This window comes from Frieseomelitta varia, unplaced genomic scaffold (assembly GCF_011392965.1).
Source record: "Frieseomelitta varia isolate USP_RPSP 00005682 unplaced genomic scaffold, Fvar_1.2 scaffold_1026, whole genome shotgun sequence".
Taxonomy (NCBI): domain Eukaryota; kingdom Metazoa; phylum Arthropoda; class Insecta; order Hymenoptera; family Apidae; genus Frieseomelitta; species Frieseomelitta varia.
Window position 1 is genome coordinate 154,146 of NW_025108669.1, and position 27,136 is coordinate 181,281.

The 27,136-nt window shown below is 30.3% G+C and overlaps 2 protein-coding genes across 3 annotated transcripts in view; one reads left to right on the forward strand and one right to left on the reverse strand.

Annotated features, from left to right (window-relative positions):
- The window catches only part of LOC122527561, a 63,854-nt gene extending 43,216 nt beyond the window's left edge, over nucleotides 1-20,638 (reverse strand). Inside the window, exon 1 of the mRNA XM_043651855.1 lies at nucleotides 20,608-20,638. The gene's annotated coding sequence lies outside the window, so the exon portion shown is untranslated. The remainder of the gene's footprint in view (nucleotides 1-20,607) is intronic.
- On the forward strand, nucleotides 9,039-26,750 carry LOC122527442 (FMRFamide receptor-like). 2 transcript variants are annotated; one of them, XM_043651657.1, is made up of 6 exons: nucleotides 9,039-9,659; nucleotides 10,627-10,918; nucleotides 22,313-23,108; nucleotides 24,103-24,371; nucleotides 24,450-24,639; nucleotides 26,138-26,750. In XM_043651657.1, the coding sequence occupies exons 3-6, from the start codon at nucleotides 22,812-22,814 to the stop codon at nucleotides 26,729-26,731; spliced, it is 1,350 nt and encodes a 449-aa protein (XP_043507592.1). In that variant the 5' UTR covers nucleotides 9,039-9,659; nucleotides 10,627-10,918; nucleotides 22,313-22,811; the 3' UTR covers nucleotides 26,732-26,750. The 2 variants fall into 2 exon arrangements, with proteins under 2 accessions (XP_043507592.1, XP_043507586.1); XM_043651651.1 differs by lacking the exon at nucleotides 10,627-10,918.
- The last annotated feature ends 386 nt before the right edge of the window (nucleotides 26,751-27,136 follow it).

Genomic DNA, 27,136 nt, shown 5'->3' on the forward strand with positions numbered 1-27,136 from the left:
ATAATTTTATTCAATTTTTGAATTTTCGTGGTAATTAATAGTTAGAGGACAACAGAGTAAATACTTTCATTAATGGAAAACAAAAAGATAATATTGAAGTAGTAAAGACTTTACGAGTTAAAAGTGCGCAAAAAGTTGCGTGGGCGTTGAGAATCTTCACAGAAAGTATAAAAGAGAAAAGCCATTCCTTCCATTCGAGGTTAGCGAGAGCATTCAATATTTCGAAAGGATAGGATTAGGTTGAGAGAACGAGGAAAGGAAGTCTTTTACGACTTTCGATCGTTACGTGTTAGCACCGAACACGCTTCAATAACGATGAAGACGCGGCCGACTATTTCGTTTAACGAGACAGGAGAAGGAAAATGTTAAACTTCATAGTTAATATAATACTAGTCGAAAATACACTCATGTATAAAGAATCAACGATCAACTATTTGCCAAATATTTCAGAAGCGTTTCAAATTTTTAGCGAATACTAATTAATGCATATACACATAAGAGACATCTTGATTATTATTTAGGATTATTTCAAACATGAAATATTGTGGAAACCAGGGCTGAGCAAAATATTATTTCAAATAACAAATAGTAAACAGTCCATTTTATTTTGAATTATGTATGTACTTTAAAAAAAAATATTTTACTTTTGTTGGAAAAAATTTTTAAAATAATATTTAAATTTATATTTTACGTTTGAAGGATACTGAAAATTGTGAAACTTTTATCTAAAATATTTTATTTATTTTAATTTATTTTTCCTTTCATTTATTACGATCAAATGTTATTTCTGCAAATATCAGTATATGTTCAACATCCTTATAAAAATAATTTCTCAATTTTTTAGTACTTGTCTCTACGATCTACACTCTACAATTTAATGGGAGATAGATATAATTATGTTAAACAAACATAGTATTAAAAATTTTAAAAGAAATAACAACTCCACATATACAAATTCAATCATTTTTATTTCCGCAAAGCACAGTAAAAGATGTAACAGAAATAAATGACTTCTATTTATTCATCAAAAACACAATAACGATGTTGTACTGGCAATAATAGTAACATTGCAAAATTAAGATTATTGCAATATTTGCAGTAATAATAATTCTTAGAAAGAAATAATTCTTAAAAAGAAATATTTTTAAAATATAATATACTGATTCCGTCATCTGTCTTACATTGTAAGGTTATTTACTTTCGTTAGATTGTACTGTGCCTATAAAAGAACAACCTAAATAATGAAAATTTTGAACGACACATTTCGTTTAGAATAGTGTTACACGCAAAAAAGTAAATAGATTTATTTTGCCAATATTATTATTTTTTTGCACTTTATCTCTTTCCTTGCTCTATTTCTATCAATATATACTCCAAATACTATTTAATTTAAAGTTAAAATATTTTATTTCATGTTTTAAATTATCAAAATAAATGATATTTTATTTATAAAAATCTTACTTTTTACTTAAAAAATAGTATTTCATTTCAATTATGAGAACAACAATTATTTAAAATAGTATTTGAAAGAATCTTTTGACAAAAATTTTGCTCCGTAAAACAGAATTTTATTAGAATTTTTTATAACAGAAAGCAAAATTTGAACTTCGTTTTGAATCTTTTATCAATTCTGGTTTGTTTTCTAGCATTGTAGAAAGCATCTAAACTGTGAAAAATTAAACTCTGAATTTCTTCCGCAACTATGAGTTTCTTTAGAGATGCGTATTCACCAGGAAACGTGTTCGTGAACAATGTTTGTTAGGTATTTGAAATTCTACAATTTTTAACTTGTCATTCTACAATTTTTCTGGAACATTACTTGCTGAATAAATTCACAAATAGTTTTATTAAATGGTATTATAATTTACAAAGATGAAATTTTATACACCTTAGTAGGTATTTATACCTTATTACATATTTTTTAATTATCTTATTCGCAAAAATTTGGTTATTAACGCTTTCAAGAATTTGTAATAGCGAACTGTATGGCAGACAACGAACTAAGCACCAACGAGGAGACACTTTAGCAGTTACTGAACACCTGACTCTGGATTTAGACTTTAATCCAGCGAATGTAATTCACATACGGAAACCACGAAGAAACTCGAAAGCCGCAAGTGATTTACAGTATAACTATTTCTGGGTACATCCTACCACTTTATTTATCGCCCACATATCAACTTAAACTACCATAGTAATCCTTAAATATAATACCAAAGAATCTACTCTATTAATCTATTTGCCACTTGAGTGAATTCATTCATGAAATTACCGAAATAGCAGGCAAGTTCATGTCGCGCGAAGAGTATAAATCAGAAAAGCATCTTAAAATGATTCACATGCTTTGACGACAAAGCAGGGCAATCAACTCCTTTGTAAATATATACATTACACGCCAATACATAGGGAGTTTATGTCATAAACGATACATAACAGTTATACTCGAACGATAATGATATTACGATTAATGCAATTAGAGTGAGAAAGCTGTGAGCATCGACAGATGTTAAAAAACAGCTACAGGGCAGAGCGTGACTAAAGTGACGCGTTACAATCAATTAACTTTTGCTGTTTCAGTTTTGCTTCAATTCGTCTATTCGACTATTCGACTATTCGTCCAACGACTATCCGTCGTTGACAGAACAGAAATGTGGACTGAAGGTTGATTGCTTCCAGATTCGATGATCATTTATAAAAAATATAAATATAACTGATGATAAAGATGCAATTAAATAATATAAAATTCTAATTATTTTTGCTGAATTTTTATAATATAATAGAGTATACTATTTTATAGTATACTCTATTATATTACACTATTTTATATAACATTAATATTTAAATATTATAGTATACTATAGTATAATATTATAGTATACTCTAGTATAATATAGTATACTCTAATTTAAATATTATAGTATAATATTTAAATATTAGTATACTCTATTATATTATACTATTTTACAGTATAATATTTAAAAGTCTAATTAATAAAATTATTGAAAATTCATAAATAATTTATTTTATTATAAAATTAATTGTTATTAATATAATTAAACATAAATATGTTAAAAAATATATTAAATTTTATTATTTTATTTATTTAATAATAAACAATATATAATATATATATTTAATTTTCAAAATTAATATTAATTTAATTATTATATGGAACGTTTTAACCGCGCGTTGCTCGGAGTTTAATCGTATGAAAAATTTTCCCAAATATGTTGCGGGATTTTTTCAAACAAACGTAAATTAAAACAAGAGAAACTAAGAAAATATAAAGACACGTTGAGAATGAAGAACGTGCATCATTTGTTTTCTACTTTTCTGCTACATTTAATTACTCTCGCGGGAATGAACAACGCTTGACGTGAATTCAGACGGTGTTATTTACCCATGCGAACAATGAATCATTCATCAACATCAATGAATGTTGCAATGTCACGAGTGAAACGAATTACTTTCGATTTTCTGCTTTTATTAAATAAGTCGAATAATGCAAGCCGTCGCATGGATATACACAGATAGATCGATAATATACACTATACAATATAACGAGATTTTTTTGAAACTAAACTGTTTAACAGTATGTTTAATTATTTTATGGCCCCATCGAAAACGAAAATCAAATATCAAATCCTTGCTATGTATTTGTAACAAATTTTACAAATGAAACAATTTTTCTAATAATATGAAGATGTGAAAAAATACGTACACATAAAATTTCCAGTGAATTAATATTTTCTAATATTATTGCATCATCTCATCTTTGAGGCTGATAAAATAAAATGGCGTGAAAACGAAGCGTTTCAACAAATCATGATACATATTCTTTCGAACAAATGCTACGCAAGTACGAACTTTGAATATAAACAACAAACTCGTGCTTATTAGTACGAACTCAGAAACGACTAATTTTCAAAAGTGTTTAACAGTATTTGTCGTCAAGATTTGCGTGTTCCAAGAGAAAGTTGCGCATTGTTTACAAAATAACTATTAGACATCTCGAGTTGATCTAATGCAATTGAATTCCGAGTTTGTATCGTCTAGAGAGCCGTCTAAAAATACGTGACGCGTTTCATTCCGGTAATTGGATCGTATGATCCTCGGTCCGAGAAGATTTTACGTGCAACCCAAAGATGGTCGAACGACGACAACGGATGCGAAACATTATTTTAACAACACTTGACGATATGAACGCTGTCCTTTAAACGACTTAGATGGGGATGTAAATATAGCGGAGATGTAAGTTAGAAGTAAGCTGAAAGATCTTAAATCATGCGTTCCTTGTGACAGATATCCGACATCTACGGAAGACCATCTTGAATGATAATAATAGAGTACTATAGTCCAAAATTTAAAACGCCGTGAGAAATGAAAAACCGAAATGGACATCTTGAATAACGTACATGTTCAATTGTTCAATTGTTCAATTGTTCAATTAAATATAGGGCGTTACGTTATTAAAAATATATAAATATAAATAAACGTAAGTAAAAATATATAAATATAAATAAAAAAATATATGTAAGTAAAAATATATAAATATAAATAAAAAAATAAATGTAAGTAAAAATATATAATATAAAATATAAATGTAAATAAAAATATATAATATAAAATATATATAAATATAAATAAAAATAGTGGAATATGTTACAAAAATTTCATATCTGAAGTTCTTACAAAAGTTGTTTGATACAAAGGGGGATATTATTTGGCGTAGATATCTTTTGCGTTGCTAAAATAACAACAGAGATTTGAAAGTCAAATAAATTTTTTTAAAGGGAACCCTATGTTTTTTTTTTATTCATGACATGATGACATTTATTCAGACGATTACAATTAGACGAAATACAACGATTTCTTGTACAAATTTTAATAATTTTAATTATATTGTAATTTAACTTTCGCATCTTTTATTAATTTGACACATTTTTCTTATAAAATGTGTATAAAATATGTAAAATATAAAATTGAATTTATAAAATTTATAAAATTAAATATCTGTTTATACGCGATCTAATTTATTTACTGTTAATAAAAGAATTTAACTATTTATCTTTTCATTATTTACCAAGTTTTTTATCAATTTGATACGAAGGGACAAATTAAACTGAAAACATGAGACACGGAGGAGACAACATTTCGATACAAATCAAATTAAAAATAATTGATTTGGCATATGATTTGGTTATTCTACCAGTGAAATAACTTCAATTAAAACCGTACGTCGCATCCATCAGTATTTCATCAGTCTTTCTTATGTTACTTAGAATATAATTCTCTGACTATATTACGATTCTGTTTCTTAGAATGATACCATTCAATAGAGTCATTGAATGGTATCATTCATCTCAAACATCATCATATTTCGAATAAAAAAATATAAAAACTTCTTGACCTTAAAAATATAAACTAACCTTGAAACTTCTTGACCTTGAAATCTCTGCCTCTATTTTACTAACGCAAAAAATATCTATTTCAAATAATCCCCCTTCACTCCTTATCAATTTTTGTAAAAACATTTTTTTGATAATACGAACTCCATGATATTTCATCATTTTCACTTAAATGTAACACCTTGTTATATGTTATATTCTGTAATTGTACAACATGTCACATGCCTTCACTTTCGAAGATATTGTCATTTTTAATGAATTTTTTTTCTCATCAGCAGTAAGAATCTATAAAATTTGTTTTCATGCATTTTTTTCGTTGTAAGATACACTACAATTCAATTAATGCATAAACGTAAATTTTTTGATTATAATATACGATATTTTTCCTTACAATACATTCTTTCTCACTTTCTCTACTTCTCTGATTGAAATAAATTTTCTTCTTCAACTGAAGTTTCCAGGGAGAAATCAATTAATCCAGACTTTGATTCGGGTTGCGTGAATACGGCAACTCGTGCAGCAACAAACTCATCCTGATCTCTGCGTCCGTGTAATGCACGCGATAAACGCAAGGTACGAGTGCAGCGTAAATATCGAAGATAACATGGCTCCAATCGATGAACGATATTCCTCGTAGCGCTTGTTCTTATTCTCACCGTTGCTAGATAAAGCGAAATTCACTTATCCATTTTATTCTCGTCGCGATCTCCAAATCGTTCCTGTAGATCATTCGTTTTATCCGGAAAAATCTCCTCTTATCAACGTAAAAAGAACTTTCGTTTTCAAATATCTACCACTTAGAGAATTTTCAAGATTTTTTCACAAGATAATTTTTCTATGAAAGAATGGATTAAAGGACCATGGATTAAATTTTGTAGGAAAGGAAATTTTTCAAAGAGCGATTTCTGGCTATTCTTGTAGTTATTTGAGCATTAATATTAAGCAACAACAGTGGAGATCGACATCCAACTCTTCTCTTCTGTCATCGAAAATACAATTATTATCCATCGAACGAGATATAGTAGATTCTTTCCGAAACAAACGATCGTTGACCATCTCTCAAAAGACAAAAAAGTTATGAATCGTTTTGGAATATATTTGAGATCTCTGACAAATTCAAGAAAATTTGTCTGAAATGAAGTTTAGTCACACGTGATGCGCTGATTTATTACAACGATGTATGAAATTCGTGAATTTATAACAAAGATAGACTGAATAGTTTGTTGCGTGTTTATTATAAAGAGATAATCTCTTTTATTTAATGCTACAACTCTTTCCGATTATTAAGAGAACTCACAATCAGACGATTGTGAGTTCTATCGGAAAATGAACTATTGGTTAAAGAATTACATATCTTTGAATCGTTGTAATGTAAGAAAAATTAAAAAACTTTTTTGAAGAAAAAAATTATGTTTTATTGGAAAAATATGTATTTTATTGTATGTTATTTAATTAATGATTGCTAAATATTGAATTTGAATTAAATATACGATACCACGTACATATGTATATCTCCTCGTGGTTTTCATCTAAATCAAATTTTTTTAATTTTACATTAAATTGTACAAGAGCCGATTTATATCAATTTTTCAGAAAACGATAACTGTGAATTTTCAACTCTTTTGCTAATAAATTTCATTTTATTAAATACTAGATAACAAATTTTTATTCAAATTCAGTAGTCTTTCGGATATTTCTAATATCGATTTTGAAAATTTCATCCCGAGAAAAACGCTTTTTAAAGTTTGAGTCACGCATTACCATTAGATGTTAACAGAAGGATAAAAACGTCTATGTTAATTATTTTCTGATATGTTCTAGAAGAATCGTAATAACAGAATATACAATTTTTGAAAAATCGACTTTTCTGACTTTGCGAATGATATGTAATTCCTTGAGTCAGACAATTTCTCTTGAAAAATGAACTGTTTCTTCGAACGTCAGACGAGTTAGACGATTTCTGCTTGCTTTAAGCCAATGAAAAATTGGAAGAAAATTTCGTTTTCTTTTCCATCGGCTTGGAAGTTCTTCAATTCCAAAGTGACGGATAAATTGTTGACATCTCTTGTCAAATTCGCGCAAAGCGCGTTTTGTTTAAATATTTTCGGAAACTTTCTCTGAGATACCACATATCCCATATAATACGAATATAATTATATTTATATTTATATTTATATTTATATTATAATTATAATTATATTTATATTTATATTTATATTTATATTTATATTTATATTATAATTATATTTATATTTATATTTATATTTATATTTATATTTATATTTATATTTATATCTATATTTATATTATATTTATATTTATATTTATATTTATATTTATATTTATATCTATATTTATATTTATATCTATATTTATATTATAATTATATTTATATTTATATTTATATTTATATTATAATTTTATATATATATATATATATATATAATTTTTTTTTCAGAAATAATGTGAGTTCCTAGTCGTGTCATAAATCAGGACACTGCTCAAAGTTTCCGAATACAATTTCTAATTTCCGATTTCTTCGTTTGAGATCAACGCTCGACGTTAAGCTACGTTACATCATTCTGAAAAGATTGCTTACGTTGCCGGAACTGATGCCCAAATTCCAAGTACGAAACAAGTTGATCCAGTGATCGTGATTGCCCGTAATACTAATTAATCTGCTCGGTTACACGGTAGAATGCTGGTCGCTCCAGAAATCTCCGATTGTTGATCTTTGCTCGTATTTTCCAAGTGCAACACTGCCTAGATTAATATGCAAATTGCTTGATCAAAAATCAATGTTTGTGATGTAGAAAATGTTTACGCTTCTGAAGAAACAGGATATCAAATGATGAAAAATGTAAAGAGGGAATTATATCTGTCGTATCAATTATTAACCAGATTTTAAGCGACAAAGTGAAAAAATAATCCTGATATTCGAGATTTAAATTATCATATTTTTTCCATAGCTGCCAGACGAAACATGCAATAAAGAGAAGTAGAACGAATAATCGAAACATCAATGCTGGTCGGTTGGTCCAAGTACCAAGCGTACTTACATAAATCGATCTCTTGAATCGCTTTCGGCGCCGCGTTGCGCTATGAATGAAAGTGAAGATAAGGAAGGATAAGCATTGAACAAGAACGAGACGAATTGAAGTAAAGGGGAGGGGAGAGATGGAGAGAAATGCACGGCCGATTGAAGGGGTTGCAAGGAACTGAGAACTAAAAGCTGGGAGGTCTGAGAGAGCGAAAGGATCGAGATAAGGGGATTGTACGAAACTGATAGAAGAAAGAGGTAGCGAGATAGCGGGATCGTAAAAAGAGATAAAAGAAGAAAAACGGGGAAAATAAAGAATGGCAGAAGGGTGGAAACGACACGTAAAAATGAAGCAACGTAAGAAAGAAACGGCAAAAACAAGAGGAAGGGGCAAAAAATAAGAAAAGATGAAAATCTGCGATGAGAATGAGGGAGGAATAGAGACAGATTGATGTATAATTGGTAGGGATACAGAGGGAGGAGGGATAGAGATAGAGATAGAGATAGACAGATAGATAGAGAAAGAGAGAGAGAGAAGAGAAACCGCGCAGGCGGCATCCACTGCCAGGGTCACTCGTCGCTCCTTCGCGAATGCTCTTGTGCTCGCGCCATTCTCTTGGCGGAGCACTCAGTGCGCTGCAAGCGCTCCGAAACCGCGTGTTGACTTTACTACTTTCGATTGGAGAACCGAAAATGTTCGCGGAAGCATTGCAGATTATAAATTTAAAAATAACACGGCGGCGATTTTAAGGAAATTTTCATCGAGTTCGCGTGACCTGTCTGTTTAAAAGGAAGAAAACAAACGAAACCGCGACACTCGGGTGAAATTCTGAACGAGAATCCAGAGCCAAGTAACACCGAGGAACGTACAACGATAATTTTAAAACGAGACTTTTCGTCCGGTTCCAGGTGCCAATAGATTGACAGAAACGTCATGACGTTTGAACGAATGATTTAAACATAAAGTGTAAACGTGATCAAAAACTGCATCGCAGCGAAAAAGCGATAGTCGAATGCCAAGTGTCAGTCCTTCGATTTTCGACGAAAGTTTCAAAGTTTGTTTGAGGATCTCTTGAATCATCAGTGAAACAGCGCTTGAAAAATCTTGCAAAGTTTAAAAAGTGTAACCCTGTGTTTGAAAATATTGCTCCAAGTGGAACGACGAAGCAATGTATTACGGGACATCAAGAAAAATATTTTCTGGCGTAAAGGTGCGATAAAAATTCTTAAACAAAAGTATAATGTTAAATCGTCTCGATATTATGGCCGCTTTTCTTATTTTCAGAATTCCCTAATTCATCTTAAAGCATGACTGATATTATGTTCAACATTATTCGCTTTTTTATGCTCACATCATGTTTAATAATCTTCATTTATTCTCTTCGCTTCGGGATTACATATCAAATATCAAAGTGTCAAAGCTTGAACTTCTTAACAAGCTTTTGACACGGAAAAATGTTTTTCTTAGTTATGGATCCAGCCGAGTCTTTTTGTTCTCTCAATGGTATTTCTTCTCGTTATCAAGATCAGATCCCATCAGCATCAGATAATAGAAATCAATTATAAAGGTCGACATTTTTCGATACTATTCTGTACAATCATTCTTTCCTACAGTTATTCGCTGAAAATCGTTTCTCCATTCATTCGTTCGAATTTGGGAAAATTATGCCATCATAGCGAATGAAACCTCGGTTAATCCTACCGAAAGTGTCTATTTACCCACGAAGCGAAAATCTCATTAACTAAATTTCACGGCTCGTTGCTATAATTTTAAATGGGGAACTTATAAACACGATGCTTCGAGTGACATCGCTATTATTATCAGAAAATTTTTTACAGTCATGAAGAAGAAAGTAATCGAGCGTTGCCATCAGTTATGAAATTATTAAAAAAAACACGAACATCAATACTTTAATTACAGTTTTACAAATTTAATTGGATCAAAATAAAAAATCTGGATTTGTAATTAATGGAAAAAAAATTGAGCAACGGTGGAGCAAAATTAGTTTCAACGAAATGACGAGACAAATGTAAATTGACATCATGTGACACAGAGTTTTAGTTAGTTTGCAAAAAACGAAATTACATTTCAACACTTTCTCCTTGCTTTTGTTTCAACGACCAATACCGTAAAAGAGATACTTATGTCTGATTTTCTCACGTTTCATGGAATTTCAGTGAACCTGTGATTACCATATGGAATAGTTCGATAAACGAAAAACGAATTCGCCTAAAGTGAAATCACAGGATCCAAAGGGAAAATGGTGAAAGGAATTCGGTAGCATGATCTTTATAGCAAATAGTAGTCGCGGAGGGAGAAACTCGATTATCTCGACTTCGCGAACAGGAATCATTCTTCGATGATCTCGGACGAAAGTAATACGAGAAAAAGATCGCGCCCTCAAGAGCAATTCAATTGTGTAAACGCGAAACGATTGGAAGAGAACTGCCTCGGCACTATGATATTCCAGTAAGGGACAAGAGAACAAAAACGATCTACTAGGTTGGCCTTCCCAGTTTTTCTCAAGAGACAAAGAGAAGAACTCGACGATAGAATCGTAATCGACTTTTCGAGCAAACGATTTCAGATCCTTTATATGTCCGTCGATCGTCAGGGGAATCGTGCTACACGTCAAAAGAAATTAGAGCTACGAACTGAAGTTGTGATCATTTGCACGGATGAAGAACGTGGATTTAATTCTTTTCGAAGGATCAACGATGGATAATTCGTTTTGTAAGAAGACGTTATCCGTAATATGGATAAAGAATGAAACGTCTGAAGTATTCGCGATTTTGATTAACAAAGTTTATAGACGAGGCAGTTATCAAATATTTGATAAAGATATTACGACGTTTCAGCAGTTACAATAAAAACGGATGGATCTTCTTTAAGTGCTTATACGAAACAGTTTCCAAAAGCTTTCGCGTATAACAATATCCGTTTAATGTACGATCTTGTTCAAATGGACCAAAACGATCTAACTTATTCTATATTGTTTAAGATTAATAGCAAGAGTTTCCGTCTGACGAACTTTAATCGTCCCTTAAAGTGAATAGAATTCCGTGAATCTTGAAACACGGAGCGTCAGGGGAAAACGCTATTGTATGCATTCTAAAAATCGATGAAAGGGAGAGGGCGCTATAGCATCTAACAAAAATCTCCGACACGCGCGTGATCGTGGACAAGTGATGATTTACGACTCTAATTCCTTTTATGTATGATATATTCCTATGGTTCGTCCTCGCGCACGATAGTGACGATTGTTACTCACGATGAGGCTCAAGCAATTATGTTTCACGATATGCAGATACACTTCTAGACTAAATACAGGCTAATACGACACAATTCAGCCAGAATGTGCACGTCTATGCTATCATTTGCTTCTCCCGTTTGTGTCTTATTTTATTCATATTTTAAATAAGTTGAAAATAAAATATCTATTTTTAAACGTAACCAAGAAATTACACAATATACACAATACACAATCCTCTAGATATTGTTAAAATGTTCGTAGCCATCATAATATGCAAAGAAAAATTATTTATATTAATATATATATTTAATCAATTTATTTAGTAATTAATCGATTAAATGATTGATTTTACATCTTTACAAAAATTAAGTATTCTCACTTCAGCGATTTTGTGACAGTCTAATAGCGAATTTAATTGACGTGATTGCGCAATAATTAACGGGAATACTGTGACAATGACGCGTACGTAGCTTCGGTCGGCATGAATCAAAGTAACATTGGTATATTTCGGACTGGCCGTCAAATTCACTATATTACACTAAATTATCCAATCAGTGAAACACTAAAACAGCGAGGTATTCATTATATCAATATGCATAACGACGCATACGGACGTTCATTAGATGTTGATAGTACGACATTAGATAGTATGACTTTGAATGTGCCAGCGTTGGCCGCTGTCGTCCAGCAAACCCACAACTTACAATAGAAAATTATTCGATCTTTGATCCGACATTTCGCATTTGACCATTTTGTTAAAGTTTAGACCTCGATGAAATTTATGAAGATACAGGAGAGATATAGAGATTTAAGAAGTGACATGTAAAAAAATTTCGTATTTTGCAAAAAAGATGATGGTCGTATATGTCACCGTAACGCAAGATAAACGGGAGAATCAAAAAATTTTTACGAGATACATTTTGTAGTAGTTGTAATGCCGGCCAGACCGAAGGGAATCGTTTGGATAATGTACTGGCAGGGAGAATAAAACGCGACATAGGCGGCCTCACATCGAAACGTACATAACCGTAATGTTTCTAAATTTGCGATTTACGACTGAAATTCTAGCGTCAATCGATCTTATTCGGGGAATCTAATACCGCTGAAAAAAGGTTAACGTTGGCATGACGAGAATGAATGCAGGATTTATATTTTCTTTTAGCAGAATTTGTTTCTTTTCTTTTTTTGTGATAACAATCCATTTGCAAAAAATCTTTTCAGATAGTTTTAATATGCGTAATCTTGATAGAAAATAATCTTTATATTTATAATGAATGAACGATCGAAAGTTTGTCTTTGAGTTGGACAAATGCGCAAGATTGATATTCTTGTGTCGAGTAAGAAACTGATGATTCTTGTCAGAAGCAAAAGCTTTCACAAAGGAATACATTGCATCCATTTTTAGATAAAATAATATACGACGAAAACAGAAGGAAATGTGAAACAGAAAATGTCTTGAACAACTATATATTTAACGAACGAACGTAAAAGCCTACCACTGATTTGTTATGATTTCGACAAACCGTAACTCGTATCTTTGGATATAATTAAAGTTTGACGACAGTTAACAGCCTTTTATATTCAGCAAAGTAAAGTATCGCTCTGGTTCAAGTAGCACTTGTTTATATTTAACGATTAACAAATAAGATAATTTGTTCGAACAATCAAAGTCTGGCTATGTTTTGTCACTAGATTCGTCAGTACATACATAATTACAATTAGTATATCTTTAACCGATTTGTCAGTCCCTTATATTTGTAATCTGCTAGAATATCACTATGAATCCGAGTATCTTTGATTAAAGTGATAAGAGATACTATCTAAGTTTCAACAATCATTCCCAGAACATGTAAAAGAATTAATAGAACTTGAATCGATATAGTGAAATTTATATATAGAGATGGATTATTGAAAACGTCGAAATCTTAAAATTCCTCGAAACCTAAAAGTTTCGAGTTTTGAGAATTCGAAAATTCGTATTTTTTCATAACTTTTGAAATTCAGATTAGAAAAAGTGTGAATGAATAAAGAATCATTTTCAGCGTGAATGAAGAATGTCTGATTCGCATTTGTGAATGTGGGTTTTAATTCTGAGAATATAAGTAGATGTAATAATCGAGTGTAATTATGGAATGATAATGTAAGATATCTCAATATAAGATATTATCATTCCATATTTAAAAAAATTATAAAAAGAAAAAATATATATATATATCTTATTATATCACCATCAACTGTATCTTTTCAAAGGAAATTGTATATTAAAAATATATTATATATAATATATTTTTATATATTATATATAATAATTAAAGGAAGTAGATTAGGTCCAAAAAGAATTTGGTTGTTAGTGTTCATAAATAAGAATTTGGATTAAATATTTTTGTATGTTTTGATTTAAATTCTGTTTAACTGTGTTGAACAGAAAATAAAATAAAAGTGTTAACTCCAGTTCTTAAAGAAAAATTCCTCTTATGAAATAAAATTAGCACTTCAAGTTTCGAGAGTTTCGAGTCTCGAAAATTTTGAGTGTTCTGAAAGCTTACAAAGTTTCAGATTTGAGTTTCAAGAATATTAAAGAACATAAAGAGAATATAAAAGTTTCGGATCCATCCCTAACAAGATTTTTTAAAAAAGAGAAAAGTTTCGGTAACAAAGTTCGGATCCTCATAATGGAACAATAGAAAGATTTTCAAAAGCAATTCATGTCACTGCGGATATTATGCTTGCACTTAAAAATTATTCTCGTCACGTTTCATTATAACTAACAAAACCACACATTTCACGAAGAATTTCAATAAAATTCTTATCAAGTAAAATGTTAATCACATCTTGAGTTTCTCACTTTAGAAGGAACTGACGACCATCGTTCTTATTTTGTGTTCAAAACGTTTTGCTGTTTTATACACACACCGTGCTCAAAATATCGTCAAACTTCAGTTCATGTTATCATATACCATGAACTAGTGGCGTTTCTTCCGTTACAGAGACCAGAAAATTTAATAATAAACTTTCAACCTGAAATTTCATTGAAAACTTAAGAATATGTACTAAAAGACTTTATATGACGCTCCACACTACCAACCATTTGAGATCACGAACATTAAATGGAAGGAACTTTTTCTTTTCACTGATTATGAATGAAATGAGATAAATGTTCAGAAAGAGAGCGGAATTTTATCTGATGCGATTATTTATGTATTAGTTCCCATTTTAAAATAATTAACTGTCATGACGAAGGAAATTCAAAAAGGATAAAAGAAAATGGAATATTGAAAGATGATTACTAATGGAAATTAAATTACATCTCCAATATTTGCAGAGTGAAAATTATTAATTTGACAAGAAATTGATTACTCTTCTTAATTCATAAAACACTGTAAAACAAAAAGAAAAGAAAAGATTTACGGAAGTTTCATCGAGGCTCATTATGTCTGGTTCTTAAGAGATATTGATTTTTTATATTCTTCTCAATAACTACAGAGATCTTTTTAGTATCGCGAAATTCATAATTAAAAGTTGTTTATTGTATTTTATCACGTCTCATCATTTTCTCGTCTTTAAACATAATATAAGAAGTTAAATATAGGAGAATAAAATAAATAGAAAACAATAAAAAGGCGTTTTGTCTGACTAAATTTCTTTCGTATTTCTCCAGTCGTAAATAAGAAAAAAAGTCTAGAAAAGTTCAGACGATAAGGGTGAAGGTTAATCAAGTAAACAAATATTCGTGAATCTAACATTATCATTCTCTCGAGAATCTAACATTATCAGCCATGTCTTGAACGAACAGGATAACGAGATTTTTCTTAAATGCCGCTAAATCCATATCTTTATAGTCGTTCTCCTGTAATCGATCTCCTGTGTTGACTTTACTAAAAACAGATGGATAAAAAAGAAACGATTTAATCTGATGAGAAAAGTACTTGCAGAGCAGGGACAGAATTTTATGATAATTTTTTGCTTATATCAGAGATATAATCAAGGAGTATTTGAAGCAAAATTATCTACAATCTCCAGTCGCGCACTGAGAAATATTCTTGGAAAAAAAAAAATGAAATTTATCCGAGATGTATTTAGAAAGGAAAAACAAGAACAGAAGGAAAAATAAAAGATACAATCCGAAGAGAAAAAATATTCAAAAATAGCTTACTATTTTCGAATTCTGAGTTTTATGCGTAACGTATTTGTTATATAGGAACTCGCTTCAAATATAAATAACGTGGTAATTTCGAAAAAAATCACAACAAACGTACGCAATAGATTTATAGGGAAAACAAGAAAGAACGAGACAATACGATTAATATTCAAAAAGTCTATCGTCGATTCGATAAAATAAAATGGTCAGCTGTTGCTTCGTTATTGCTAACCCTCTAAAAATACATGTTGCTTTAGACTACTGGTTTATCTTCTCACTTCAACTTTCTGAATGAACTATAGGAACTTCTTATCTAATTTTAACGCGAAATACTGTCTACGCGGGCAGAATCTCACTAAGTATGAGAGGTCGCGTAGCCTTGACGATTGTGAAATTTGGATCGAATCTCGTGAAGTCGATCCCGACATGTTTATACGAAGAAATTCGCCGATTAGCCGATTGTATAGATCGTAAATAACTCTCCCTTTCACTTTCCATTAATCACATAGATTGAATTTTCTGTTGAATTTTTAAGCACCGATGTTTACAATCAACTAATTATTTGTACTCATAGTTCCTTCATATAATGAAACTTTGACGAAGCTTTTAGAAAAATACACAATCGATCTACACTCTTCGACACTTATCGTAGCCAATTTTTCATAATTCCCGAAATTTAATAAAGAACTATATTTACAGGAGATGTACGAAAGATTTCTCAAAACTCTACGACATTTATAAATGTGCGTAAGAATGACGAGGAGAGCTTTTCGTAGAACACGGTGACTACAGTGTACTGAAAATAATCCACATGTTATTATATTATACTGCTTTTGTGTGTGTGTTCGTCTGGAAAATGTGTTCTTTTGAAAAATAAAATCCCAAATCTTAAGAAAGGGTGATGCCAAGAATATTTTCATTAAAAATTCATCCTAGCTCTAGTTTTGCGAATGTTATCAAGAGAGTAACAATTAAACGTGGTGAATTTAGTTTCCTTAATGTGTATGAAAGAAAGACATAACGGAGACCGGAGACAGGACGTCTGATCTTAAACGGCTATTATCACTTATCGCATTCCCATCTTATGACACAGTTACTCCACTTTCCGTAAGCAATGAAATCGAATGGCAGCCTAGCAGCTGCGACTCTTTCGTGTTTCTCGTTACATGAATGTGTACTGTTATATTTTTGACAGTGACATGGCCGCAAAGTTTCGATTCGAGCCATCTGCTGCAAGTTGAACGACCAGCACTCATAAGAAAAAATGAAGACAGAAACGTGGCTACATCATACTACAGAAAGAACTACACGTTAATAATAAAAGAAAATCATGAATAATCAATGATATAAACGTGATATCTTCGTAATTGGAACTTTTTTCCCTGCAGTTATGGTTTGTTTTCTTAACAGAAAATCCATTTAAACGCAACAGCTAGTACAAAAGAAGACACGTTAGATGTTGTTCATACTTGGAAGTTATTACTTATAAGTGACAGTAATACCCCGTCTCATTTCCTGGTTGCTCCACTTCGCAAGAGTAACGAGATGAGTAGCCTCGACACAATGCGACCAATTTACAAAAGTCGATTCAATGAAACGTCACTTTTGTCTCGCAAAGATTTACGAAAACACAAACTTGGAAAATAGTATTTGTTGCAAATGCAAAACACTTGTCAAAGGTCAACGGTGAAAGAGAGAGAAAGTATGAGAATAGAGAGAAGGAGAGAGAGAGAGAGAGAGAGAGAGAGAGAGAGAGAAGGAGAGAGCGAAACGCCGGACCGCGCTGTCTCTTGTTTACAAACGTATAGTGACTATTTATTGGCCATTTCGCTCTGTTATATCGAGATCTCAACGTGTGGCTGACATGGCAATATAAATATCGGCTTCAACGATGAATTTTCTTAACAACTATGTACCATTATGTTTCACAGAATGTCAAGCGAGAAGAAATTAACATTTCAAAATGTCTCAACAAATAATACTTAACACTGGTAATTCATTAAATCTGTTAATAGCATTTCGCAGAATTAACCGTAAAAGTTCAAACAACATTCAGGATCAAAAGAAAAATCTTGGAGTCCTTTAATACTCTCACTTCATCGGTTGACGAAGCGTAACGAAGAATAATCTCGTAAATGATAATTTAAGGTCGACGATGTCTTAACGACTTTATTAGTTTTCTTCCCATAATTATAATTCATTCATTAATTATGATAGCGGCCTCGGTTTGCCATCCCGGTTGTTGGCAATATTGATCTTGTTGTTACATCGAGGTTATCTACGAACGATTTCACATGAGAATTATGTATCTTTCTCTATATTTATTTCCTGAATGATATTAATTCCTTCGCCATGGACTAGACCGAGATTTTTCGTCTATGAGTTTATAGTACTGGGGAGTCGAGAACCATGTTAGGGAGATATTCGTTCATGGTAATGAAAGGGTTGAAAAGGGTTGACCTATTCGAAAAACAAATTCAACTCATCTAATTTGCATTCTCATCGAAGATACCATATCCCCAGGGTCTATTGCACTTACTATTAATAAAATACTAATTTGAAGTCTGAAACATTCATGGAGCTTCCCTTATGCTAAATTCATTAGCCTCCCTTATGAATTTTATATTGCAATACAAAATAATACAAAGCATCTCGATAGTCCAATACAGAGAGAACGAACTCCTTTTTATGCAACGAGGCGTTTTCATTAAACTGTTAATATAAACAACAATGTATGCAATCGTTAACCTTAATCATAATTAAAACGACGTGGTTAATGTACCGTATACTCGGCCTCTGACAATGTACTGTGAGCATCTCATCTGCACGCTATTAGAATTTACTTGAAATATTTCTCGAAATATTAGCCCAAACCTGTAACCTCTGATAAGAGATGTAAATAACCCTCAAGATTGCCTCGAAGGCATAACGTCTAACGAACATTTATAAAAGACGATGATCATTTCTGCGAAAAATTGACAATGCAGCGATAGTTGCTTTTTCAAAATGCAATATATTTTGAAAACTAATTTACCAGCGAGTTTCAAGCAATTTTGTTACGGAGCATCGGCATGGTGAAAAATTCGCAGCGTAATTCAGTTTAAACTAGGCAGTAACAATTTCATATAAGTGAACGCGATTTACTGTAATATAGATAAAACGTAACTACTACAGACCGAATATATTCTCGTGTGAATTCACAACGAGTCGAAACAAAATTTAAGAATATTTCCTTATTTATGTATATCACAATATAGTCGTAATTCTTGTTACTTAACAAATTGTGCGTAACTTTTGCACAACAGCTATTCAAGTCAGCAGAGGCGATCAATTGTTTTAAGAATCTTTTAAAAAACAACTTGTAATAATTATAATGTAAAAAAATTTACATATTTACGTATAATTTTATACATTATAATGTGTAATAATAATATGTAAATTTTTTACATTATTAGCTATAAGTTATTTCTTAAAAGATTTTTATTATTATTATTATTATTATTATTATTATTATTATTATTATTTGAATTTCATAATATATAAAATTCAAATATTTATGTAAAAGTGATTCTCCAATTAGAACCACGAATATTAATCAAAATAAACGTGTCGACAAATTCATATTAACGAAAAATAGATTAATACGATTTATTACTGATGGCAATTTATCCAGAAGAGAGAAACTAAATAGCAGCATTTGGCTCCTCGAAAGTTTAATTAAGGGCATAAACGTTACCAATGAAACTTCCGTTCATGCAACGGAACACGTTCGTGAGAAAAATGCAATAAAGTTAAATTTCTTAGGAAGTACCTTCTCACTTTCAAAACTTTTCTCTCCTACTTTTTTTTTCTCCTTTTCTTGTTCAAAATCGATAAAACGTCTGTTTGCTTGTCGGTGACACAAATACTCAGTCATTCGTACTGCATATATTCAACCCGCTAAACTACCTGTGCAAAATGACGTGGAAGTTGTAAAACGAATTTAATTTGACGCTTTCGAATAAACGGCATTTGACAGTCGTTTATTGAAAATACCGATGCATTGACTCAGAAAGAGGAACTTTCATGTGTGTACAAAATCAACAACATGAAAATTAGAAAAGACCAAATTAACGATTGATTGAAACGTACCAATTGATGTATACAGATGGCACTGAACCGATCTTTTAATTGAATTAACCTTACTCTCTACATTATATTAAATTCACCAATAAATTTTATCGACGACTAATTCTTTTATTAAATTCATTATTTTTCTACAACGGATATTATCGCTGTTTTTATAAATTAATATAAAAAAAAACAATATTTGTACACAATATAAATATATTAATATATTTCTTTAAATATAATAGTTCACCAAAGTCGAGTTCGAAAGCTTACTATAGAGTGCGTTATATGAAACTTTTTTTTGAAATTTCATTAGTATTATAACGAAACACGATTATCGTAATTGTAATGATAAAATCAATCCAAAAGTGTATGTAAAAGTTCAAGAATTATTTATTAATAAAAAATTGGTATGCAGTAGAAATAATATTAATATAGTGCTAAAACTAGCTTAAATATGCTGAAGATGCTCTCATTAAATATTGCGATTTATTAATTGACTGTTCAAATACTTTGATAATTGATAATACTAATTAAACTTTTAAATATTTTGTATGACGTATTCATAAAAGGTACTTTCGTGAATCATTATATATTCATATCCATATAATTATATCCATATATTATTCATAAAAAATTTTAATATTTCTGACTTACAGACACTCTAGCAGTGTCGCAGTTTCTTAATCCGATCGGCCTTCTCATACAATGGTGGACAAGCGTTCAAACTCTCTCGGTACAAAACACGAATCCATTTTCTCTCTCATTACACTTTCATAGTTCGTTAACGCTCATTTTACTGCACCGTTGATATTTAAAAGTTTATTATTGGAGCATCGTTTGAAAGTCACGAAATCACTGGATCACAGGTAGCAGATATCACTAGTGTGTATATTTTCTCCCTTCTCTCCTCTCATGCTACTGTTTACCGAATAAGGTCGATATCATCGGCTTACGAATACAGTTAATGCTACGAATACGTGATCTAGATGTTTTCACATCAAAGGAGTCGACAAACTTAACAGGAAATTCGAGCAATATTTAATGCGTCGTATTTGAATGTTACGCGTTTAAGAATGCAGAATAAAAGTTGCAACACGCGTCACACTGTCTTTCGGAGAAAAATATGACTCCAGGTGGCGATATTTATTAGAATTTTATTTCTCTTCTACATATGGGCCGTTTGTTTTAAGAATGCTACAAATCACTTTGTTTTTAAATCAAGAGGTTTAAAAATTTACGTATTAACGTGCCTAAAAATTGACGCTAACTTTCAAGAATCGAAAAATTTTGTTATCTTGGGTACTTATATTTTTCTCAATATAAATAATTTGCACAGACGTCAACGAATCATAATTTTTCATTACTAGAAAGTGACTCATTTCAAAGTAACTTTCAAAACAAACGGTTCATATAGTATACAAGGTTTTTCTTTTTCTTTTATCTTGCTCATCTCAATATGTTCATTATTTTTGCCGATACAGAGAAATACCTCAAGACAAAGTTATTTAGTTTCAAATACCTAGTTTATAAACCATAAATATTATGGTTCATCATTTTTCCTTAAGTTTTCAGAATCATTGTCATTTTTTTTTATGACAACAATGATGACATTTTCCTTTTTATATTATTATAGCCGGAGAAAAATGTATTTCAGATAGTATTGACTTTAATCATCTGGTATGAAAAAATTATGGTAATTTAAAGGAAAATAATTGAAGATTTTCTTATTCTTTTTCTAAATGTTTATTTTACGAGAAATATTCAATGTGGTTTCCATTAGCTTCAAAACATTTTCAGATACGATACACAAAAAATATTACACGTTCAATTATAGCTGGAAAAATGATAGTGCGTGCATATACATAGAATTTATTTTTACACGTTTTCTGATGTTGTAGGATTCTCAATGCATCTATATTTCATTTTTCATAAAAAAAATCTGACCAATAGATTCTTGCACAATGATTTATCTAAAAGTATGAAAATTTTATTGAGTATGTTTCGTACGATATCCATCATTGCAATATCTCTTTTAAAATAAACATTTAGAATAGAAATAAAAAAATTTTTGGTTGATTTTTTCATATCAGGTTACTTAAAAATGGACATAATGCATTTTTTTTCAGCTACAATAATAAAAAAAAAAATGTATTATTATGATTAAAAATACGGCAATGATCTCTAAAATCAAAAACTCGAAAAAAAATTGATTTTGAAGCTTGACTTTTTTGTTTTGTCAAAAATAACAAAGATATCAGAGGTGAGCAAGATACTTACTGAATTGTATATCTACATCTTATTTAATAAATGCGAATGAGAAATTGCATTTCAAAATAAACATTATGCTCTTTAATTACAGATTCCTGGAAATTCAAACCAACAAGAAGATGAATTGTCGGCTATTGTAAAACTGTAATATATCACAAATGTGTATACGAGAGATTTACAAAATTTTCATCGAGCAGATCAAATTGAAATTGATAGTTTTTCAGAACATGCTAAATAGCAGTTTGGAACTTTGATAAAATCTTCGTTATGTTGCTAAAATTATTAGTTCTCGACTTTCACAAAGTCAAAAGGTAGTGAGAGTTGAATTAAAATGTAAGAAGAAAAATATTTTGCGCGTCATGTACAAAATTTGAATCGAACAAAAACAAATCCATTCCCGAGTGAATTTTTTTCTACAAAAAAAGCCTGTAGCAAAAGATCAATTGAAATCATACGTATTATTGATTATACACATGTACGTGATAAGAAAAAAAAATACTTTTGAAAAATCAGAAATGGTGACATGAAAGAAAAAAAGAAACATTGATGAAGAATCGGGCGAAAAAAAGAAACGAAGATAGCTGAAAACGATGGAAACAAGTTTTGAAGCTTTGAACAGTACCAGGTACTACGAAGCTGACCAATTATTGGAAAATTTATCGATTAAGGAAACTGCAGGAGAACCGCTCGAATGTAAACAAGAAATCAATTCGAGCGGTTTGTTTGATTTCATTATCTATGGTGTGCTAGTAAACCTAGTCAGTATTTTTGGAATATTCGGTAACGTCATCTCAATGATCATTCTGTCAAGACCACAAATGAAATCATCGATTAATTACTTGTTAATCGGCCTAGCCAGATGCGATACCATATTAATTGTCATTTCGGTAAGTAAATTATTATTAGTCGTGATATTTGTTAGTCACTTTTAGCTTGTCACTTTTAAATTGCTTATGTTGACAAAATATTCGACATGAAAACTGCTAAACGCTCAACTTGAAACTTTGCCAGCATTATCTTCCAGACATGAGAAAGTAGCTTAAAAGGACTAGCTAAAGTAGAATCTTAAATCGCGACCACTTACATATAAAGTAAATGGAAGATATAGAATTTCCTGCGCAATAGAATATTTTATACGAACATTCTATCATCCCTATATTATGAATTTTTATGTAAATATGTATTTTTATAAACCTAATTGATTTATAAATGAAATCTAAGTAGAAATTTATCTCATTCAACTAAAAAATATTCAATTTCATATAATAGATATAATAAATATTGTAGATACATATTTTTACAGATTATATGCTTTGTGCGTTTTTGTAGTTTTAAATTTCCTACAAATATATAAAAATCCGCAATCTAGTCATTATCAATTTATAATTGTTAATTGATCCTTCGAGAGCAAAGTTGTTGAGATATACAAATACGGTGACAAAGTCTTTTGTTAATTTATTATTCTTTGAGGACATAAAGAACAAAATAATAATCGCAAAACATATTACTGCAATGAAAATATCGTTAATTAAATGTTTAAATATCTCGATCTTCCGCATATTCAATTTAGGTTATTAAATTTCACATCTATAGATCATTGCGTTTCCTAAACTGTTGCAATTTCAAAATTAGTATTAAACAATATTTGAATAACGAAATATTTTTAATATAATTTGAGACTATTTGAGAATATTTTTAAAACAATACATGTAAGATTAAATTTAATATTAAAAACTCAATCCTGTTTCTTAATTACTCGAGAGAAAAATTTGTTTTAATTACTGAAAAAAAGAAAAGCGTTTATCTAAATTAGCTAAATTGCTTTCGTTATTCCACTTGAGCGAACAATACTAATGAAAAAAAAATTTGTGACATTTTCAGATATTAATTTATGGTTTACCTGCAATTTACGCGTATACTGGCCTACTATTCGACTATAAGTTCATTGTGTACCCGAAGACAGTTCGATTCTTGTATCCATTATCATGCATGGCGCAAATCGCAACAGTGTATTTGACTCTAACCGTGACACTAGAGAGATATATCGCAGTGTGCCATCCTTTAAGAGCTAGGTCCTTTTGTACGTATGGACGAGCTCGGCTTGCTGTATTGATTATCGTGATATTTTCCTTTGTTTACAATCTACCAAAGTGAGTATTCGTTTTATCATCCGTTGAACTTGAGATTGAATTATACCATTAATACTCTTGTTCTGCCTTTTTTTATAGATTTTGGGAAGTAGATTATTATACGGAAATTCATTGGAAATATAATGTTACTATATACTGCTTATATCCGGCGGATTTGAGAAGCAACGAGTTGTATGTCACCCTTTACGTCCACTGGATGTATTTTTTTATTTGCTATCTTTTTCCTTTCCTTGCTTTGGTGATATTCAATGCAGCCATCTACCAAAGGGTGAGTAAAATAAATCGTGTCATATTTACTTGATGTTATTATGTTAATTATGAAGTCGACATGTTTTTACATCAGTTCTTAATCGACATGAAATTTTGAGGAAATGGAGAGGAGAAAGAAAGAACTCCAAATATAAAATTTTAGTTTCGGATTTTTATTAATTTCTAGAATTAATAATGTGTTATATCGAAAACTTTCGGCACAATACATTAAATTCTGCTTACATAGACGTTATTAATACATCAATTTTTATTGTAGTAGTCTTCACCGATGACTGATAACGGATGACGTGATTGCGAGATCGGACTCAGTATCTATAGGGTGCCTCGCGTAAACTCGGTTATCTACAACATTGTGGACAAGGATTACCGGCCGCCTTCTGTAATACAAAAGAATTAAAAAGAAATAATATTCGCAAAATAAAGTTTAATTATAAGGGACAGATTACAGACTATAGACTTATAGACATTAATATCGCTATTACGTCATCGGTTATTTGACAGTCGACGATAACGACAAAAACGAGTAACGTCTGTACAGACAGAATTCAATATATTGCATGACACAATTTTGCAAATTTATTGCATGAAAAGGCAAGAAAAGACATTTTTTTATCTTTTTATAGGTTTTGTAAAATTAAAGTTGAAATATCTCTTAAATTAATAATTTTTCGATACTCATACGTTGATACTTCTTTATAGAAAATGTCGATCCGTATTAATATAGAAAATTAATATATAAAAATATATATAATTCCATCTAAAAAAAAATAATCTAAAAAAAACTAATCTAGAGATACCTCACCAGCTACAAAAAAATTGTAATTACCATATTATAGTCTTCTCTACACTAAACAACTTTTGTTAATAAAGTTTTTTCCCTTTTTGCAAAAACAACGGAAATATTTAAGTGTTATTTCTTATTAAACCACCCTATTACATAAACATTTTACTAGTGTGTAGTGCTTAATATTTAAATTGTAAAATATTTTTTTTAATATTCTTAATATTGCTAAAAGAATAAAACAACGCAAAAAACATGTTTTTAAAAAATACAAATTGTATCGAAGTTAATATTATTTTTATAACATATAATATTTCAATTTCGTTTATTATTTTTATACTGAAACATATAAAGGTAAAAATGTATGTATAATATTATTTAATTATTATTATAATTTCTAATATGATACCGTAACATGTAACTTAAAACCAAATTCAAAATGTAATTAATTACTAATACAAATTTCATCATTCGCCCTCTTTTCTTTCAAATATCTATATACATACATATATTCACAGTCTATTTACTAAACTTTACTTCTTTCTAATCTTCTATATCTATTCAACACCTTCCCAAATCATTACCGAATTATAATTGAATATAAAATTAATTATACCTTTTTCATAAATGTTTGTCTCATATAAAATTAATTTCATTTTGAATTAAATGAATATAAGACGTTCTAAAAAGTAACTAATTGAATATGATGTTTCAGGTAAGAAAAGCAAATAGAGATTTGCAACAACTCTCTCGACATCAAAGACGTGAAATCGGACTAGCAACGATGTTACTTTGTGTAGTTGTCGTTTTCCTAATCTGTAATATTCTACCATTGGCCTCGAACATTCACGAGACCTTCCTCAACGATCCACCACTTTGGTTGGTGCAGACAGGCAATCTTCTCGTAACGATTAATAGTAGCATAAATTTCATTATCTACGTGATCTTCGGTAGGAAATTCAAAAGGATATTTCTGAAATTATTTTGTAATTCGAGATTATTCGGACCTGGCAGAGATAGTCCAGAATTTCAAACGTATGACGAGTCGATCGTTACCAATATGACCAATATAGAATTAAGGAACTCTATCAGACATTATCACGTAAATAGGTCAAATACTATCAGCAGAAATAACAATGTCTCGAATGGTAGTATGCGACAAAGCGTGAAAATATCAGGAAGACCTGCTAGTCCAGGACCTTGTGTCTATTATCCTGCAAGGAGTCCTGTCAGAAGTCCTAGTCAAGTGTCTAGAACGTCCACCACACAAAATGGATGGAGTAAAAATGACATGAATTCTACACTATAATAAATTTTAAATATGTAATCTAATTTCAAAAACTCAATCAGTCATTCATGAATAAGAATTAATACTTTTTTTGTGAATTATTTAGAAGGAAATTTTTTTATATTAAAATCATCCAAATTCGATATACTCGAATAAGCTCGAAAATATCGGGCATCTTGATTTTCAGATAAAAAGACCATCGATATTTCAAATTTAATAGCAAATTTTCATATACTATTAAAAATATAATAATAATAATAATAATAATACAATCTCTTTTAAATTATTTTAATTTTTACTTGTGTATTATTAAAATAAGAATTTTATTTTAGTTTTATCAAGATCTTGATATTATATGATATTGTATTATCTGAAATTTCAAAAATGCGATGCATTTTGTCACATACAATTGCTTCGTAATGTACA

What these genes read in the sequence shown, in the direction of transcription:
- LOC122527442 (XM_043651657.1), top strand. Translation starts at nt 22,812, where the DNA reads ATGGAAACAAGTTTTGAAGCTTTGAACAGTACCAGGTACTACGAAGCT. An exon ending in TTTGTTTACAATCTACCAAA is followed by an intron (nt 24,372 to 24,449) that starts GTGAGTATTCGT and finishes CTTTTTTTATAG; the next exon opens with ATTTTGGGAAGTAGATTATT. An exon ending in ATGCAGCCATCTACCAAAGG is followed by an intron (nt 24,640 to 26,137) that starts GTGAGTAAAATA and finishes ATGATGTTTCAG; the next exon opens with GTAAGAAAAGCAAATAGAGA.